Genomic DNA, 14001 nt, shown 5'->3' with positions numbered 1-14001 from the left:
GCTGATTTGCAATTTACTCAAAAATAAATCTCTTTATAGAGGAAAGAGCTCAATATTAGAAGTTTTCCCTAAGAAGGCTATAGGGAGCTTTATGACATGGAAAACTGCATATATGCAAATTCTTAAAAAAAAATCAAAAGATGTGTGGCTGATGAAGGTTAAATGGAAGAAGTAGGATATTAACTTCTGTTAGTTTAATATATTATTTCCTAGGTCTTACAAGTGATATGGATGATTTGGAACAGCTTTTGCTAAAGTTGTTTGCTTTAAAAATGGTGACTACAGTTAAGAGAATAGCACCTATTTATATCACTGCACAAAAGGTGTTGAAGAGCAGTACTCAGAAAATAGTTTTCATATTATTGAAGTCTTCAGATTTTGAGCTGTGGCCAAATATAGACAAGTCCTCAAAATTATAAGGATACATCAAAAAGCAAGAGATTATACCAAAAGACTAAAATTATGTTTTGCCTTTTGCTTGTTAAGTCTTTCAGGTTCATGCTTTGAGGTTTTTTTGTGACTTCGCGTAGTGTTAGAAGCTGTTAGTTTGCAACTGCACAGCTCCAGGAGCTGAAATCTCTAAGCTGATGTTGCTGATAGTGTACTGAGTTTGTATGTTGGTACCTTTGCATTGCAAATAGATTCTAGAGTTGTAGAACTGTATTTCAGCCATGTAGAAGAGCTTTGTTATTACATCTTGTTTTTTCTATGAATGAGTCCTCCTGTTTTCCATCTAAATGACATTCCCTTTAGAACGTCAGCTTTTCCACACAACAGTAACATCTCTGATGTGCTCTAAGTACCTGCATAGATTCCACAGAAAATTCCCTGTCAACTAAGATATATATTTCTTTTACTGCCCTAAACCAACTCTTTGAAAGTCACTTTTTCCTTGTGAATCCCAGCTAGTGAACCCCACTGTCCCTTTTCTAATTGACTGTACAAGCTGCTAAATTTGATGAACTCATTTTCCAGTAAAGACATTTAGTATATTCTTGCCCAGTTAATGATACAAGTGAAATAATATCTACTTACTTTGTAGGGACTGCTAGCAGTGAAACAAGAAAAAGAAATCCAAATGAAAATGGTTCTGACAAGAGGAGAATCTGTTCTGCAAAATACTTCTCTGGAGGGAGTGCCAGTGATTGAACGGCAGTTGCAAACTCTGAAGGACAGCTGGGCTTCCCTTCTGTCTGCTTGTATCCAGTGCAAGAGGTAAAACGTGAATGAGGTGCAGGGTGAAGCTTAGCAATAAAGCACTGTCAAAATTTTTGAAAAGTTGATTCCCAGAGTTTCGTTATTAGAAGAGTCGAAGTCATATAAAATGACTGCATGTGCCTAACATTGCAGATCTAGAGGCTGTGACATATTCATTTGAAGTAGAAAAGGGGCAGGAAACCGAGAGATCTAAGCTTTGCTAACACTTATTGTCAATATACTATTAAAAGTGGATTCCATCTTCGTGTCTTGTCATAAATTTTACTTTGAGTTGCACCTGATGCCTTGAATTATTCTCAGAAATGAGAAGATCTTGTCACAGACATTAATGGTTGCTCTGTCAAGTTCCTGTCTGGTTTTCCACTTGCTAGCATTTCACAGAAGGTACTGTAATTACAGTGGCCAATAGTGATGCTCAGAGTGATAGAATAAAGTAATACAGGGGGGAAAAATGCAGCCACCTTTGGAGCATCACTGGTTGCTAATATTTCAATTTAAAACAACAACGGTAATTAAACATTAGAATGCAGCAACTTAGAATGTATGCAAAGGGACAGAAAATTTATGAATAATCTAGATCTTATGCTTTCAGTTGCATTTCATTTACTAAAGCCAGAACCTGTCAGCTAGCTACATAACTTACAGACCTCCATAGTATTCCACATTTAGAAAACTTATTTTCTCTTTATCTGCCAAACAGCGCTCCTAGGTAAAACCTGTAGGGTTTTAACAGCTCTGTCTCAGACTACTCTAGCTTGTGATATATTTTTCTTTTAAATATAGTTTAGAATAACTGTATATGACTATATCTCACTGCTTAAATAGCACGAGAACCTCCACTGTCACAACAAATATGTATTTTTAAATTGCAGTCAACTGGAAGGAGCTCTCTCCAAATGGACAAGTTACCAGGATGATGTTCGTCAGTTTTCCAGCTGGATGGATAAAGTAGAAGCAAGTATGAATGCTTCTCAAAGGCAGTATGCTGAACTGAGGGAAAAAACAGCTGCCCTCAGCAAAGCGAAGGTGTGTTTGCTTTACAACAAGCCAACAGCAAGCCCATATCACCTTAACAACAAAGGCTAAATAAGTGCAAGATTAATACGTGGTCTTGTTGTAATGCTACCCTTTCATAAATGTGTTCTTTTTCTGTTTTGCAGCTACTCAGTGAAGAGGTGTTGAGTCACAGTAGCCTGTTGGAGACTATTGAAGTGAAAGGAAGTGGGATGGCTGAGCATTATGTTACTCAGCTTGAACTCCAGGACCTTCAGGAGCGGTATAAGTTCCTCAAAGACAGAACGAGGGTACGGTTTTCCTTGATAGCACTCCCTCTACAACATTTGTTGGCAACAACAAAAAAGAGAAAGTCTTTTCACTGACTGTTTATTTTTCTGTTAAATAAGGAGTAAAAGTTTGGGGACGGTTGTAACTTAATGCAACAGAAAGTTATTAGGGTGATTTATCAGTCTATCTTCCCATACCACTGAGCTTCAGCTTTTTTCAGAAAGGTTCTAAAAATCTGAATCTGAAAAAACTGTCAGGTGAATAGGTGAGGAATTCCATGTCAAAAGTCTCATTGACTTCAGTGCAGATATGATATTACCCATTATGACTGAAAAGCTGGGAGTATTTATGAATTTGTGATTAACATAAACGTATGTATTGCAGTAAGTGCAACCAATTAGGCAGCACAACCACAAATGGTTGACAACTACAGAAGCTTGTTATTGAACACAAAACTTATTAGCAAGTCAACTGACTCTACTGTCGAAAGACCCAGCGTGATAAGTACTGCATCTACTGGTAAGTGTTAGTATTGTAGATCTGGAAAAGATCAGGGCATAGACAGATAAAGATCAGGATGGGGCTTAATTAAGATACAAGGTAAAGAAGAAACAATAAAATACCTGGTGATACATTTAAAGCTAAATTATTATCTCCAGTTAACCCAAATTCTTCTATGGTAATTAAATAACACCTAGTGTATGCTCAGACAGGCAACTTCATGACAGCAGTGTACTGAATTTTGTTGTCTCAGTGATGTCTTTATCCTGTGGAAAGGGCCGAAATTCAGTTTTTCAAACATAAGTGATTCACCATTTTGTGGTACTGTCTTCCATAACTGCAAAGAATACAATGCACAGTCTTTCTTTGGACCTTCTGTGAATAAACTCACTCCGGTTTGCCAGATAGATGAGTAAGTCCTGGGAAGTGCTAGTAAATACCAAGTATTCTTGTTAGCATGGGGATCCTCTACCTTTTTCTCTTTCACAAAGATATACAGACTGCCTGTATTTGGTCAGCTTGAGCAACAGCATGGGAGCAATGAGAAATGGATAGTAGTTACCAGAGGCAAGAATTGTGTACCTCTTTCCCCATGTAGCAAGAAACATCCCTTCTTTTTCTTCCCACCTAATACCCTAGATGACTTTGGTCTTTCCCAATCCCAGCTGTGGTGATGATGTTAAGTGTCAACAGTGCATTCAATCCTTAGAAAGAAATTTAAAGTTCAAAGCCAATAGCTGGGAAGTAAGGAATGGGCAAATCCTTTAATAATCCTTTGGCCAGATGAGAAACCTGACAAGCTTCCCCAAGGGTTTGTAGTCCAAGCCTGAGCAGACCAAGCCCTGTAATTCCCTGCAGCCACTGTGAAGAGGCAAGAGAACTGTCTCTCTTTCCCTCTTCCCACTACTGGGTGTGGGCAGGCCTTGTAAAAGATGGATAACACTCCCCTTTTCTTCCTTCCTCCCGCTACACAGACCTGTTAGAAATAGGTAAAGGCGACAGTGCGTTCATGGCTACTGTTTATGGAAGTGTTTTTCTTTTTACGTAGCCTGCTGCTGTGGGATGTAGTCTGCCTTGCCTCCATCCGAACTCAATTCCCTGTTCCCATCATTTCTTAGAGGATGTAAATTACTTGTATTATACTTTTCTTGTGCTTAGAAAGACTAGTTTTACACTAACAGATGATGCCTTTCCTGCTGTATTCCAGATATGGTAATATTTTATTGCTGGGCTGTGAAAGTACTGTAACTTGCTCGCCCACGTACGAAGCAGACTTGCAGTCAGTTTCTCACTGTGCTCTGGAGGAACTGCCTGTAGAGGGCTGGGGCACTCTTCAGATGTGAAGGATACTAGGTAGTCTCAATAGAAGATTAAGATTTTGCCATTGGCAAAAAAAAAAAAATCATGCAAAGAAAAAATAAGCCATTTCTAAGCTCATACTCTTATTAATTACTTTAGGAAAGTTAATTTAAATTGGTATTAAAATTAAGAAGGTCTTTTGTTATTAGACACTAAGGTGTGACTTAAAAGTGATTCCAGATCAAAACTTCATATCCCAGAAGTCACAAACTTACATGAAGAATCTTTTATGAAGAATCTTTTAGGATATGTATCTGTATCCTCACATTTGCTCTCTTTTCCTGTAATTGGTTAAATCATCCTGAGAATCCAAGTACCGTTGAATTCTAGGAAAGCTCAGCATCAGATACAAAATCTTCCCCATGATGAAAGTCTAGGTTTTTCATTTTCTTGGTTTGATAATACAGTAAGATGTATATACATATATGTAAATATTTTAACAAGCAGGAGGCAGTAACAAAAGCTGAAGGACTGCTTAACTTACATCAAGAGTACCAAAGAAATCTGAAGGCTTTTGAAGCGTGGCTGGAGAAGGAACAGGAACAACTTGATTGTTTATCACATCTTGATGGTGATGCCCAGAAACAGGAGGCAACACTCCGAGACTTACAGGTACATAATGTGTGACATCCTAAGTAAAAAAAAAATTAAATAATAATAAAAAAATAATCCTACTTTTGAAATAACAGAATAATATTAATTACCAGACATCTCTTTTTTTCATCTCAAGAACAGCTTGGAATCACATTATATGTAAGTACTTTGCCACTCAGAAGTAGTTCCAGTAGTGTCAGTGGAAATTATTGTCACTTATTTGCAGAAAAAGGTGTCAGGACTTGAACAAAATCTCCAGGCATACTAATACTTTCTTGCAAGTATTGAATTTGTTCTGGATGTTTACCTGTCTCTTCCTTTCCCTATGTTTCATAGAATATCAAAAGTATTGTTTTCATTGGGTTTTCATCTTTTATTGCTTACAGTGCAGATGCATCTGCTTTCAGGCAGTTCCAGTCATGTAAATTAGCTCCCATGGGAAGGTTGAACCTCTAGTACTTCAGTAATTTCTAAGTTATGATCTTAAGCTGACTTAGAATACTCTCATAATTGTTGTTGAATTAGCAAAAGGTCTGTATTTGAGTTATGAAATATTTATTACTGTATTCAGGATATTGAGAAGGTCTTTGTATGATCAGGGACTCTGCATATATGTCTTGTTATTACAGGTTACTTTACAAAATCTGAATCCATTTTGAAAATCTGAATATATACTCAAATATAAACTAAGACGACACACCGTGGTATTTTGTTAAGGTAATTTCCTGGTTATGTGTCAACCATAGATAACTAAAGGGAATATCTAGATAATGTGAGGTAACTGCTTTTGTCTTAAGTAGAATCAGGGCTTTGTTTGCCACGTGTGAAAGCAAGCTGTTAATGTAGGGTATGTATCCTTAACTGCCTTCACAGGAGCTGCAGGTGCACTGTGCAGAAGGACAAGCATTATTGAATGCTGCTGTCCATGCCAGAGAGGAGGTGATTCCCTGGGGTATTCCCCAAGTAGAAGACCGAGCCCTGGAATCATTACGGCAGGATTGGCAAGGTTATCAGCACAGGCTTTCTGAAGCAAGAAGCCAATTAAATGCCACTGTGAGCAGACTGAGGTTGATGGAGAAAAAATTTCAGAAGGTTAATGACTGGCTAACAGATCTGGAGGAGAAAGTTGCTATCAGGACTGGGAGGCAGTCTGGTAGAGCAACAAAGGAGATGCAGCTTCAACAAATGAAGGTAAAGAATGTAGTTAAGGCATTCCTTAAACAAAATATCATGTGAGGTTTCCACATCAGTTCCTGGTTGCACTGTGAAAATGACAGGAACTTATTGCAATTTATTGAGTTACGGATCCAAGAAAGTTTCATGTCTTCTGGGTCCAGGTTCCTCCCATTTAGTGGGTAGAGGTGTGGCTCTACCAATATTGAATTCTCATGGGGAAATGTGGAGTTCATATGCTCTGTGGTATGTGAAGGCATAACCGAGGACAGAGGCTGGTCCTGGAAAGTGTTAATGTGGTAACAAGAGTAAAATGTGCCCGACTGTACAGTGAAGTCTCTGCTGTGTTGATGTAATGATTTCCTTTAGTCACTGCAAGGAGAAGACATAGTTCTGAATAAGCACATAAACACAGGAAGCGGATTTGAAGAGATTCAAGGTTATGCTGTATAGTCACCTTTAAAACTTTGGGCAAATTCTATGGGAAGTCCAGGTTGCACATCTATTCTTATCTGGGGGGCAAGTATTGAATCTATTGTAACGAAATGCAGTCCATATGGTATGATAAAACTTTTAGCATATTCATGACATTAAAATTCATCAGATTCTGTTTTGTTTTCCTATTGTAAATCCTTGTTTACAACCATGTATTTCTTTTTATTTTCAATGATTTCCTGACTTAGTTACGAATTCCTGTTGTGTTTAAGATGTTTGAATCAGTCATATAAGCTAGATAATGTCTTTGTCATAGAAGTGGCATGAAGAAATTACAGTCTACAAAGATGATGTGGAGGAAGTTGGGGTATTGGCTCAGCAAATACTAGAGGGAAGTCTCACTGCAAGTAGAATGGGAAGCCAGGCTACGCAACTTACATCTCGCTACCAAACTCTTCTTCTTCATGTCTTGGTAAGTAATGAAAATTAATTAATTGTGCCACCATAAATTGTCATTTAAGAAGTAAATATAAACAGAGTTTCTTAATTAGACTTCATCGGAGTTTATTCATTATTGTAGACTCAATACAAGTCACATATATATTTCATATATATATATACACGCATATATGTAGATTTCATTGGACTAAATGTATTAGAGAGCCATAATTGGGATAATGCCTTTCCAAAAATATACATTAATTGTCAGATGATGTTACTACCTTTTTTGCAGTTGCAGGAGAGAAATTCAGAATTCAGTATGTTTGAATGCTAAATGACTTCTAGATAAATGTTTTCATGTTACTACTGAAACACAGAGTTACAGGGGAAATTTGAGTCGATAAGGTACAATCTTCAGGTTATTTTAAGTAGTAAGTGTGTCATAGTACCATAATCACCAGTCACAATTCAATTTTCAAAATACAAGTACCTTTTCAGTATTTAGTATTAATTCAGTTTTAACACTAGTGATTGCTGTATGTATGCTCTGACAAGACCCCAGTGAGAACTTTCCACTAGATATGACAGTACTCAAAACCTATGTGTTTAATCTTAGTATATCAGGTTTTATTAATAAATAGCAATTTAATGTAGTCTTTAGAGAATAGCAAAGTTAAACATCTGGGTGGTTCTTGTTTTCTTCCCCTACCCTCCATATTTGTTTGAAGGAGCAAATAAAGTTTCTGGAAGAAGAAATACGCTGTATGGAGGAGTCTGAACTGGCTTTCAGTGCTTACACAAATTGGTACAGAGCTACTAACAAAAACTTCAGAAATGTGATCACCAAGTTTGATGTGGTTGATAAAACAGCAATGGAGAAAAAAATGCAGAAACTAGAGGTACAGCTTTCTTGTGTTTCTTTTCACCACAGAGAGGCTATATTTTAACATGCATCTTAACAGCTGCTCCAAATTCTGACTTTGCCTTGCCCAGAGAAGCTAATAGGATAAAGGCCACCCAGTATAAAACTTTCTGTTCTAATGTGGTATACACATTAGATCACAATTTTGTTGTTGAAGTTAAATAATACAGTCCTATCTTTATGTAAGACATGTTTGTATGCGTTTTGTTTTAGTTTAAAACTTCAAATAAATTCCCCTCGCAAGGCATCCTGTCATGTGTATTTTATACCAGTATACACTGTGGCAAGAAGTGCTTCCTATTTCTTCTCATTTAAATAAATCTGTAGTAAATCTCACATTTCATCTCAGAGTTGTAGATGAGTTTTTCTTATGTTCTGCAGCTTAAATATATTACACTAAAGGAAAACTTTGATCTGTTCCAAAATCTGGAGTATGAATCCTCTCCTGATAGCCCTCATTTTCTCTGTTTATCTTCACAAGCCCAGTGCAGAAGTATTTGCTTTTTCTGCTTCCTTCTAGTTTACCACACTTTAACTCCAGGCAATTTTGTAATGCAGTCTATTCAATTTCCCTAGCAATTCCTTCTGTATCCTTAGCAAAATTAAAAAAAAAATAAATAAAAAATAATCATTAGCCTTTCACTGGCAGTAGAACTACATTGAATAGATAAAAAAAGGGAAGTGCTTGCATATATTTTTCTGTTAACCAACACCTCTTTCACAGCTGCTATTGAGTGATATGGACATAGGGCACAGTTTACTGAAATCCGCCCGCGAGAAGGGGGAGCGAGCTGTGAAGTACATGGAAGAAAATGAAGTTGACCAGCTAAGAAAAGAAATTGGAGATCATGTGGAACAGCTTGAAGAACTGGCTGGCTCTATCAGGAAAGAGCACATGACTTCAGAGAAGTGCCTTCAGCTGGCAAAGGAGTTCTCAGACAAGTACAAGGCACAGACTCAGTGGGTCATGGAGTACCAAGCCATGTTACGCTCTCCTGTGGAGCCAAAGAGTGAACTTTATGAGAAGAAGGCCCAGTTGTCCAAATACAAGGTAAAAAGCGTTTATCATTGTACTGTCAAATCGATTTTGACCTGGTGACTTGCAATACATCCTCTGATACAAATGCCCATTCAAGTTTCTTCAACAGATGTATGAGATGTCTGATCTGGATGTCCAAATCAGCATCAAAGTGAAAACATACATGACACCTGCATCTACAAAATAGAGTGAGCACCTGCATTTCAAGTGCTGATGTCCTAATAAGGCTCCCATACCATAAAATTTCCTGTTAATGGACAATTCTTTTGTGGGTACACATATGCATAATTTCATTGATATCAACAGAGTTGACAGCTGTTTTAAGCAAGGATAGAAATCAGTTGGTCTTTCTTCACTGCAGACATTGCTTCTGTTTGCCTTGGCTTAATAAGCTTTCTGGTTAAAGCTGGATGTCCCAGCTCAACCAGCATCTAAGGCAGTCAGCTGCTATAGCCTCCTCTGTTTTTAGTTAGGATTTAAATTAAGGTTTGTTTTTGGTTTTTTTCCAGTCATAAAAATGAGTAGAAAAAATTGACCGCAAACCCCATTGCTTCTTCTAATGAGGTTTTTGTAAAATATTCCAGGATTACAGATGTTTCATAAATTGTGTACTGGGCCTGGCTGGGATTGAGCTAACTCTCCCCATAGTAGCCCATACAGTGCTGTGCTTTACATTTGTGGCTGAAGAGTGTTGCTAACAAACCAGTGTTTTGGCTATTGCTGAGCAGTACCTGCACAGCATCAAGGCTTTCTCTCTGAAACTGCCCACTGCCCCTCGCCAGCTTCGATACTGAGAGTCATATGTTATAGCTACGTGTTTGCTTTCTACACATTTGGGGAGCTGGTACCTCACTGTCATTTGATGGATGGTGGGCATATGCCACGCTGACAGAACCAGTGGCACAATGACATGAGATCAGACTGCCTGCATTTGAGAGTACAGTTTTACATGCTCGTCTGCATACTGTCTCATTAAGGGGATGGCTTTGGTGGTACTTTCCCACCTATTTGCAGAATTTGTTCCTCTGAACAAGTTTTATCCCTAACACTTGCCTCTTCACAGATATTAACTCCCTTTCCTTCACCAACTCCAGATTATTAGCCGTGCTACTAGCCACTCACAAAAGGAGCAATCGCTTTTAGATGCCTGCAAAGCTGTTACCTCAAGGCATGGCTGAGAAACAGTCTTGTACTGGCAGCAAAGCTATTCTCATCTGGAAAACATGATACATGCTATGATAGAAGGCCGTGCATCAGGTCAAAGGAACGTTAGTGAAATAGATCTTCAGTGTTCAATAGTTATATTTTAATTATTGCTTGCATTGTAGTCTATACAGCAGACTGTTCTGTCCCATGAGCCTTCAATAAAATCAGTGATTGAAAAGGGAGAAGCACTTTTTGATCTGGTGAATGATGTGAGTCTAAAGAACAATGTTCAAGACCTTCAGAGCAGTTACCAGGAACTCTGCAGCACAACAAAGGTAAACAGTCAGGAAGAGAACTCTAGGTTCTTTCAATTTACTATATTTTTTACCCTCTTTAAGAAGTTGACTGTTTTCTTGCTTCATGTTGTCATGTCACAGCCTGTGCACAGAGCCAGTTAAATTTAATTACTTTTTGGTTGTGGGGTGGTTTGTTGGTTTTTGTTTATGGGTTTGTTGTTGGGTTTTTTGTTTTGTTTTGTTGGGTTGTTTTTTTTTTGGGGGGGGGGGTGGCAGATTCTGGATTATGGAAAGAACTTCTACCTACATAAATCTAACAAGAGTAGCTGAAATAAATTTTGAGTGTGACAGATGAAGTCCTTGTAGAATTAAGGGGAAATATATCAGTGACTAGTTTGTACTATTGCTACTATTTCTAATTACTTTGAATAGATTTTTAAATACTTTATTTCTTGAAGGGACAGATGGGTACCCTTATGTTATACCATTTTGTCTCTTGTTTCTGCTAGATCTCACACAAACCCTGTTTAATCTAGTTTAGTGTTGAATGGAAGTCATTGGAGAAAATGAACTGCAAGATGGATATAATTTAATTCAGCAAGGATGTTATTAATTAACATTGATTTGTTAGTCCATATGTATGTAGTACTTTGAATGATCTAATACTTCTAAGTACACTCTAAAGTATGATTATACCTAAAGCTCTTAATAGCTTACACTCCTAACAAGGATAAGCTCTGCAAACCATGTTAGTACTTATGTTTGACCAAAGTACATTTATTGCCAATCCGTCCACCAATAGCAGATGATTTTATTTTTTTCACAGTTGGTTTTTAGTTTACAGACATTCCTCTGGTCTATACCACAAAACTGGTGTCTGTTGCATTTAGATGTAATGTTGATGACTTAAATGTAGAGAAACTTATGAAAAATCTTAAAAAGAATAAATAGATTTTAACTCAATGTGCACATCCTTTATTTGCCTACCACAATCACAGGCAATATGTATGTGCAAAGGCTGTAAGCAGCAGGCACCCAACCATAACATCTGGTAGGTCATGTGCAGTCTCTCAGAGAGATAGTAACTGTTTCTAAGTGAATGTAGTTTCAAATTGGTAAGTGTTCCTTGAGGTAAGGAGGTCCTCAGTGTTCCCTCTGTCTTCAAAGTAATCCCTTTGACAATGTCCTCCTTAACAGTGTAATCATGTGAGAGCCTCTCACAGGAATATAAATTTAGAAGATATGCTTACTCATGTTTTCAAGCTCTTGGTGTTATTTTTGTTTAAGGTCTTTTTGTATTCTTATGATTACCTGAATATTTAATTTTTATTTTTGTGGACCTGCAGGCATACGTTGAAACCTTAGAGGTGAGAGTGAAAGAACATGAGGATTACAATAGTGATTTGCAAGAAGGGGAGAAATGGTTGTTACATATGTCCAGCAGGCTGGTCAGCCCTGACCTTATGGAGAGTAACAGTCTTGAAATAATCACTCAGCAACTAGCTAACCACAAGGTGGGTTTCTGTTGAGTAAACTTCCTTTGTCTGGTAAACCAGAATTTTTCTTCTTTGCTTTTCTGTCTCCACTCCAGAGCTTTAGTTATTTTTCATTCACCTGTTTTATTCCTCTTACTGCTGTGTAAATAAGCATCAGTGTCATTAATGCAGTTAATAAATCTACCTTGTTGTTAGCACTATTTCTTGGATGAGACTGCATCTGCTGCACAAGAGCTTTGTTGTACGCTGTCAGATTTTTGCTGAGATGTGCCAGGACATAAACCACAAAAAGCAGATTAGGCTTATTTTACTTCTATGGCATTTTTTGCTCTGGTACTTCTAAGAATAAAAAATATTTTATAATTTCAAATACTTGTTTCCCCTCTATTAGGTTTTAACATTTCCTCCATTGCTTTTATTCAAGGTATTGTTATGGTTGCTATTAATGGTAATCATTCACTACATCAATAGCTGATGGTTTCTAGAAGATAAACGAAAGAAAAATTCAACCCTCCCCACCGGTCACTGAAACTGAGATTCCAAGGGCAAATGTTGAACTCTTAACTCATTGTGACTAGTGTGTTATTCTTTAAGTAACCACCTTGGATAAAAACTGGGCTCCATCAAAGTCAATGGAAAGAACTGTCTGCAGTGAAAGAGCTAATGGAAAAAGATATACAACATCAGATTTAGTCATTACTAGACACAAAAGAAGTTGTTGGAGCCCTGGAGAGTGCAACAAAGGAAGATTAAGGGTAGTTTTGGGGCATGAGCATATAATGTTTACACATTATGACAGTGCTACTGATGTTTCTGTGGGATATCTATGTACAGACTTTTGACAGTGATTTTACAATGAACATAAACTCTGATAGCTCGACTGTAAGAATAATAACAATACACATTGTCTGAAAACTTTTTTCTAAATCCGAAGACAAAGAGTGTTTAAGGGAGGGGAAAAAACCCCCTCAATAAAAAAAACAAAAAAATGCCAGCTCATTTAAAAAGCTGTAATGCAGAACATGTTTTAAGTTCAAAATATTTCTGCAAAAATATTTTATCTGTTTCTTAGGCTGTTATGGAAGAAATTGCAGGATTTGAAGACCGTTTGAACAACCTTCAGAGTAAAGGAGATTACTTGATCAATCAATGCACAGAACATCTTCAAGCAAAATTTAAGCAAAACATACAAAGCCATCTTCAGGGGACAAAGGACAGCTATTCTGCCATATGTAGCACAGCCCAAAGAGTAAGGCTTGTTTCAAAAATGTTTTTATGCCATGTAGGAATAACACGCATTATTATTTCTGGAAGTACTGGTTTCTTTTAATGGTGTAAACCTCTTTCTACTTAAATTGTTTCTATTTAAATTGAGCCTACAGGTTACTACAGGTCACTTCATCATTACTGTGCTGGAGTTCCAATTCCTTGTGATCTGAATGTTACAATGTTGTTTGCAGCCAGTAAAACTAGCTGCCTATCAGTTTTTACCTTAATCTCTACGCTCTCACTGCCTTCACGTTACAGTAGCTTCCAAGCACCTGCAGCAAAGAAATGAAACTATTCCTACTTCAAATACTAGGGAGCAAATTGCACTCTTAGTGTCAGTAGTTTACATACATACATAATGGGTCTTAACTATGCGCTAGGAAATGCTTGCTCTCTTAGTAAAACCAGAATATACAGTTAAGAAGGGCTAGCTGGGTCATTCTGTTAATCCAATTAGGAGATCAAGCTAGCATAGTCTAAAAAAACCCAACAAAAACAACGACCACCACCAAACAAACCCAAGCAAACAAAACAAAATCCCCAAAAGTACACTTCATAGTCAGTAAGATTTGTAAAAGTAGTAAAATCTCATACTAGATTGATGGCAAAATGTTGACCAAGAATACAGAAATAAGAGATAAGGGTCTTTGTTTATATCTTTTTTTTTAATTATTTTTTTCTCCGGAAGCTGTGTCTTAGGTACTGTCCCATCTTCTCCACAAATTAGCGAGATGCCGTGAGAGCTTAAGGAGCTTTCATCTCTTGGTACTTTTATGTACAAGGGCTAAAATAACCACAGTCTTAATAATTCTGGCTCATCTGCAGTTT

General features: G+C 37.3%; 1 protein-coding gene across 15 annotated transcripts in view; it reads left to right on the top strand.

The window, feature by feature from the left end:
* SYNE1 (spectrin repeat containing nuclear envelope protein 1) overlaps positions 1–14001 on the top strand; it is a 316896-nt gene that overhangs the window by 164807 nt on the left and 138088 nt on the right. For all 15 annotated transcript variants that reach the window (XM_055714587.1, XM_055714586.1, XM_055714589.1 and 12 more), the window contains 11 exons: positions 1043–1215; positions 2091–2244; positions 2379–2522; positions 4810–4974; positions 5830–6147; positions 6881–7036; positions 7734–7904; positions 8652–8978; positions 10295–10447; positions 11755–11922; positions 12977–13153. In XM_055714587.1, coding sequence (XP_055570562.1) covers positions 1043–1215; positions 2091–2244; positions 2379–2522; positions 4810–4974; positions 5830–6147; positions 6881–7036; positions 7734–7904; positions 8652–8978; positions 10295–10447; positions 11755–11922; positions 12977–13153 — 2106 coding nt within the window. The remainder of the gene's footprint in view (positions 1–1042; positions 1216–2090; positions 2245–2378; positions 2523–4809; positions 4975–5829; positions 6148–6880; positions 7037–7733; positions 7905–8651; positions 8979–10294; positions 10448–11754; positions 11923–12976; positions 13154–14001) is intronic.

This window comes from Falco cherrug, chromosome 6 (genome assembly GCF_023634085.1).
Source record: "Falco cherrug isolate bFalChe1 chromosome 6, bFalChe1.pri, whole genome shotgun sequence".
Classification (NCBI taxonomy): Eukaryota; Metazoa; Chordata; class Aves; order Falconiformes; family Falconidae; genus Falco; species Falco cherrug.
The sequence above is the reverse complement of the archived record's forward strand: the minus strand, read 5'-3'. Positions and strand labels throughout refer to the sequence as shown.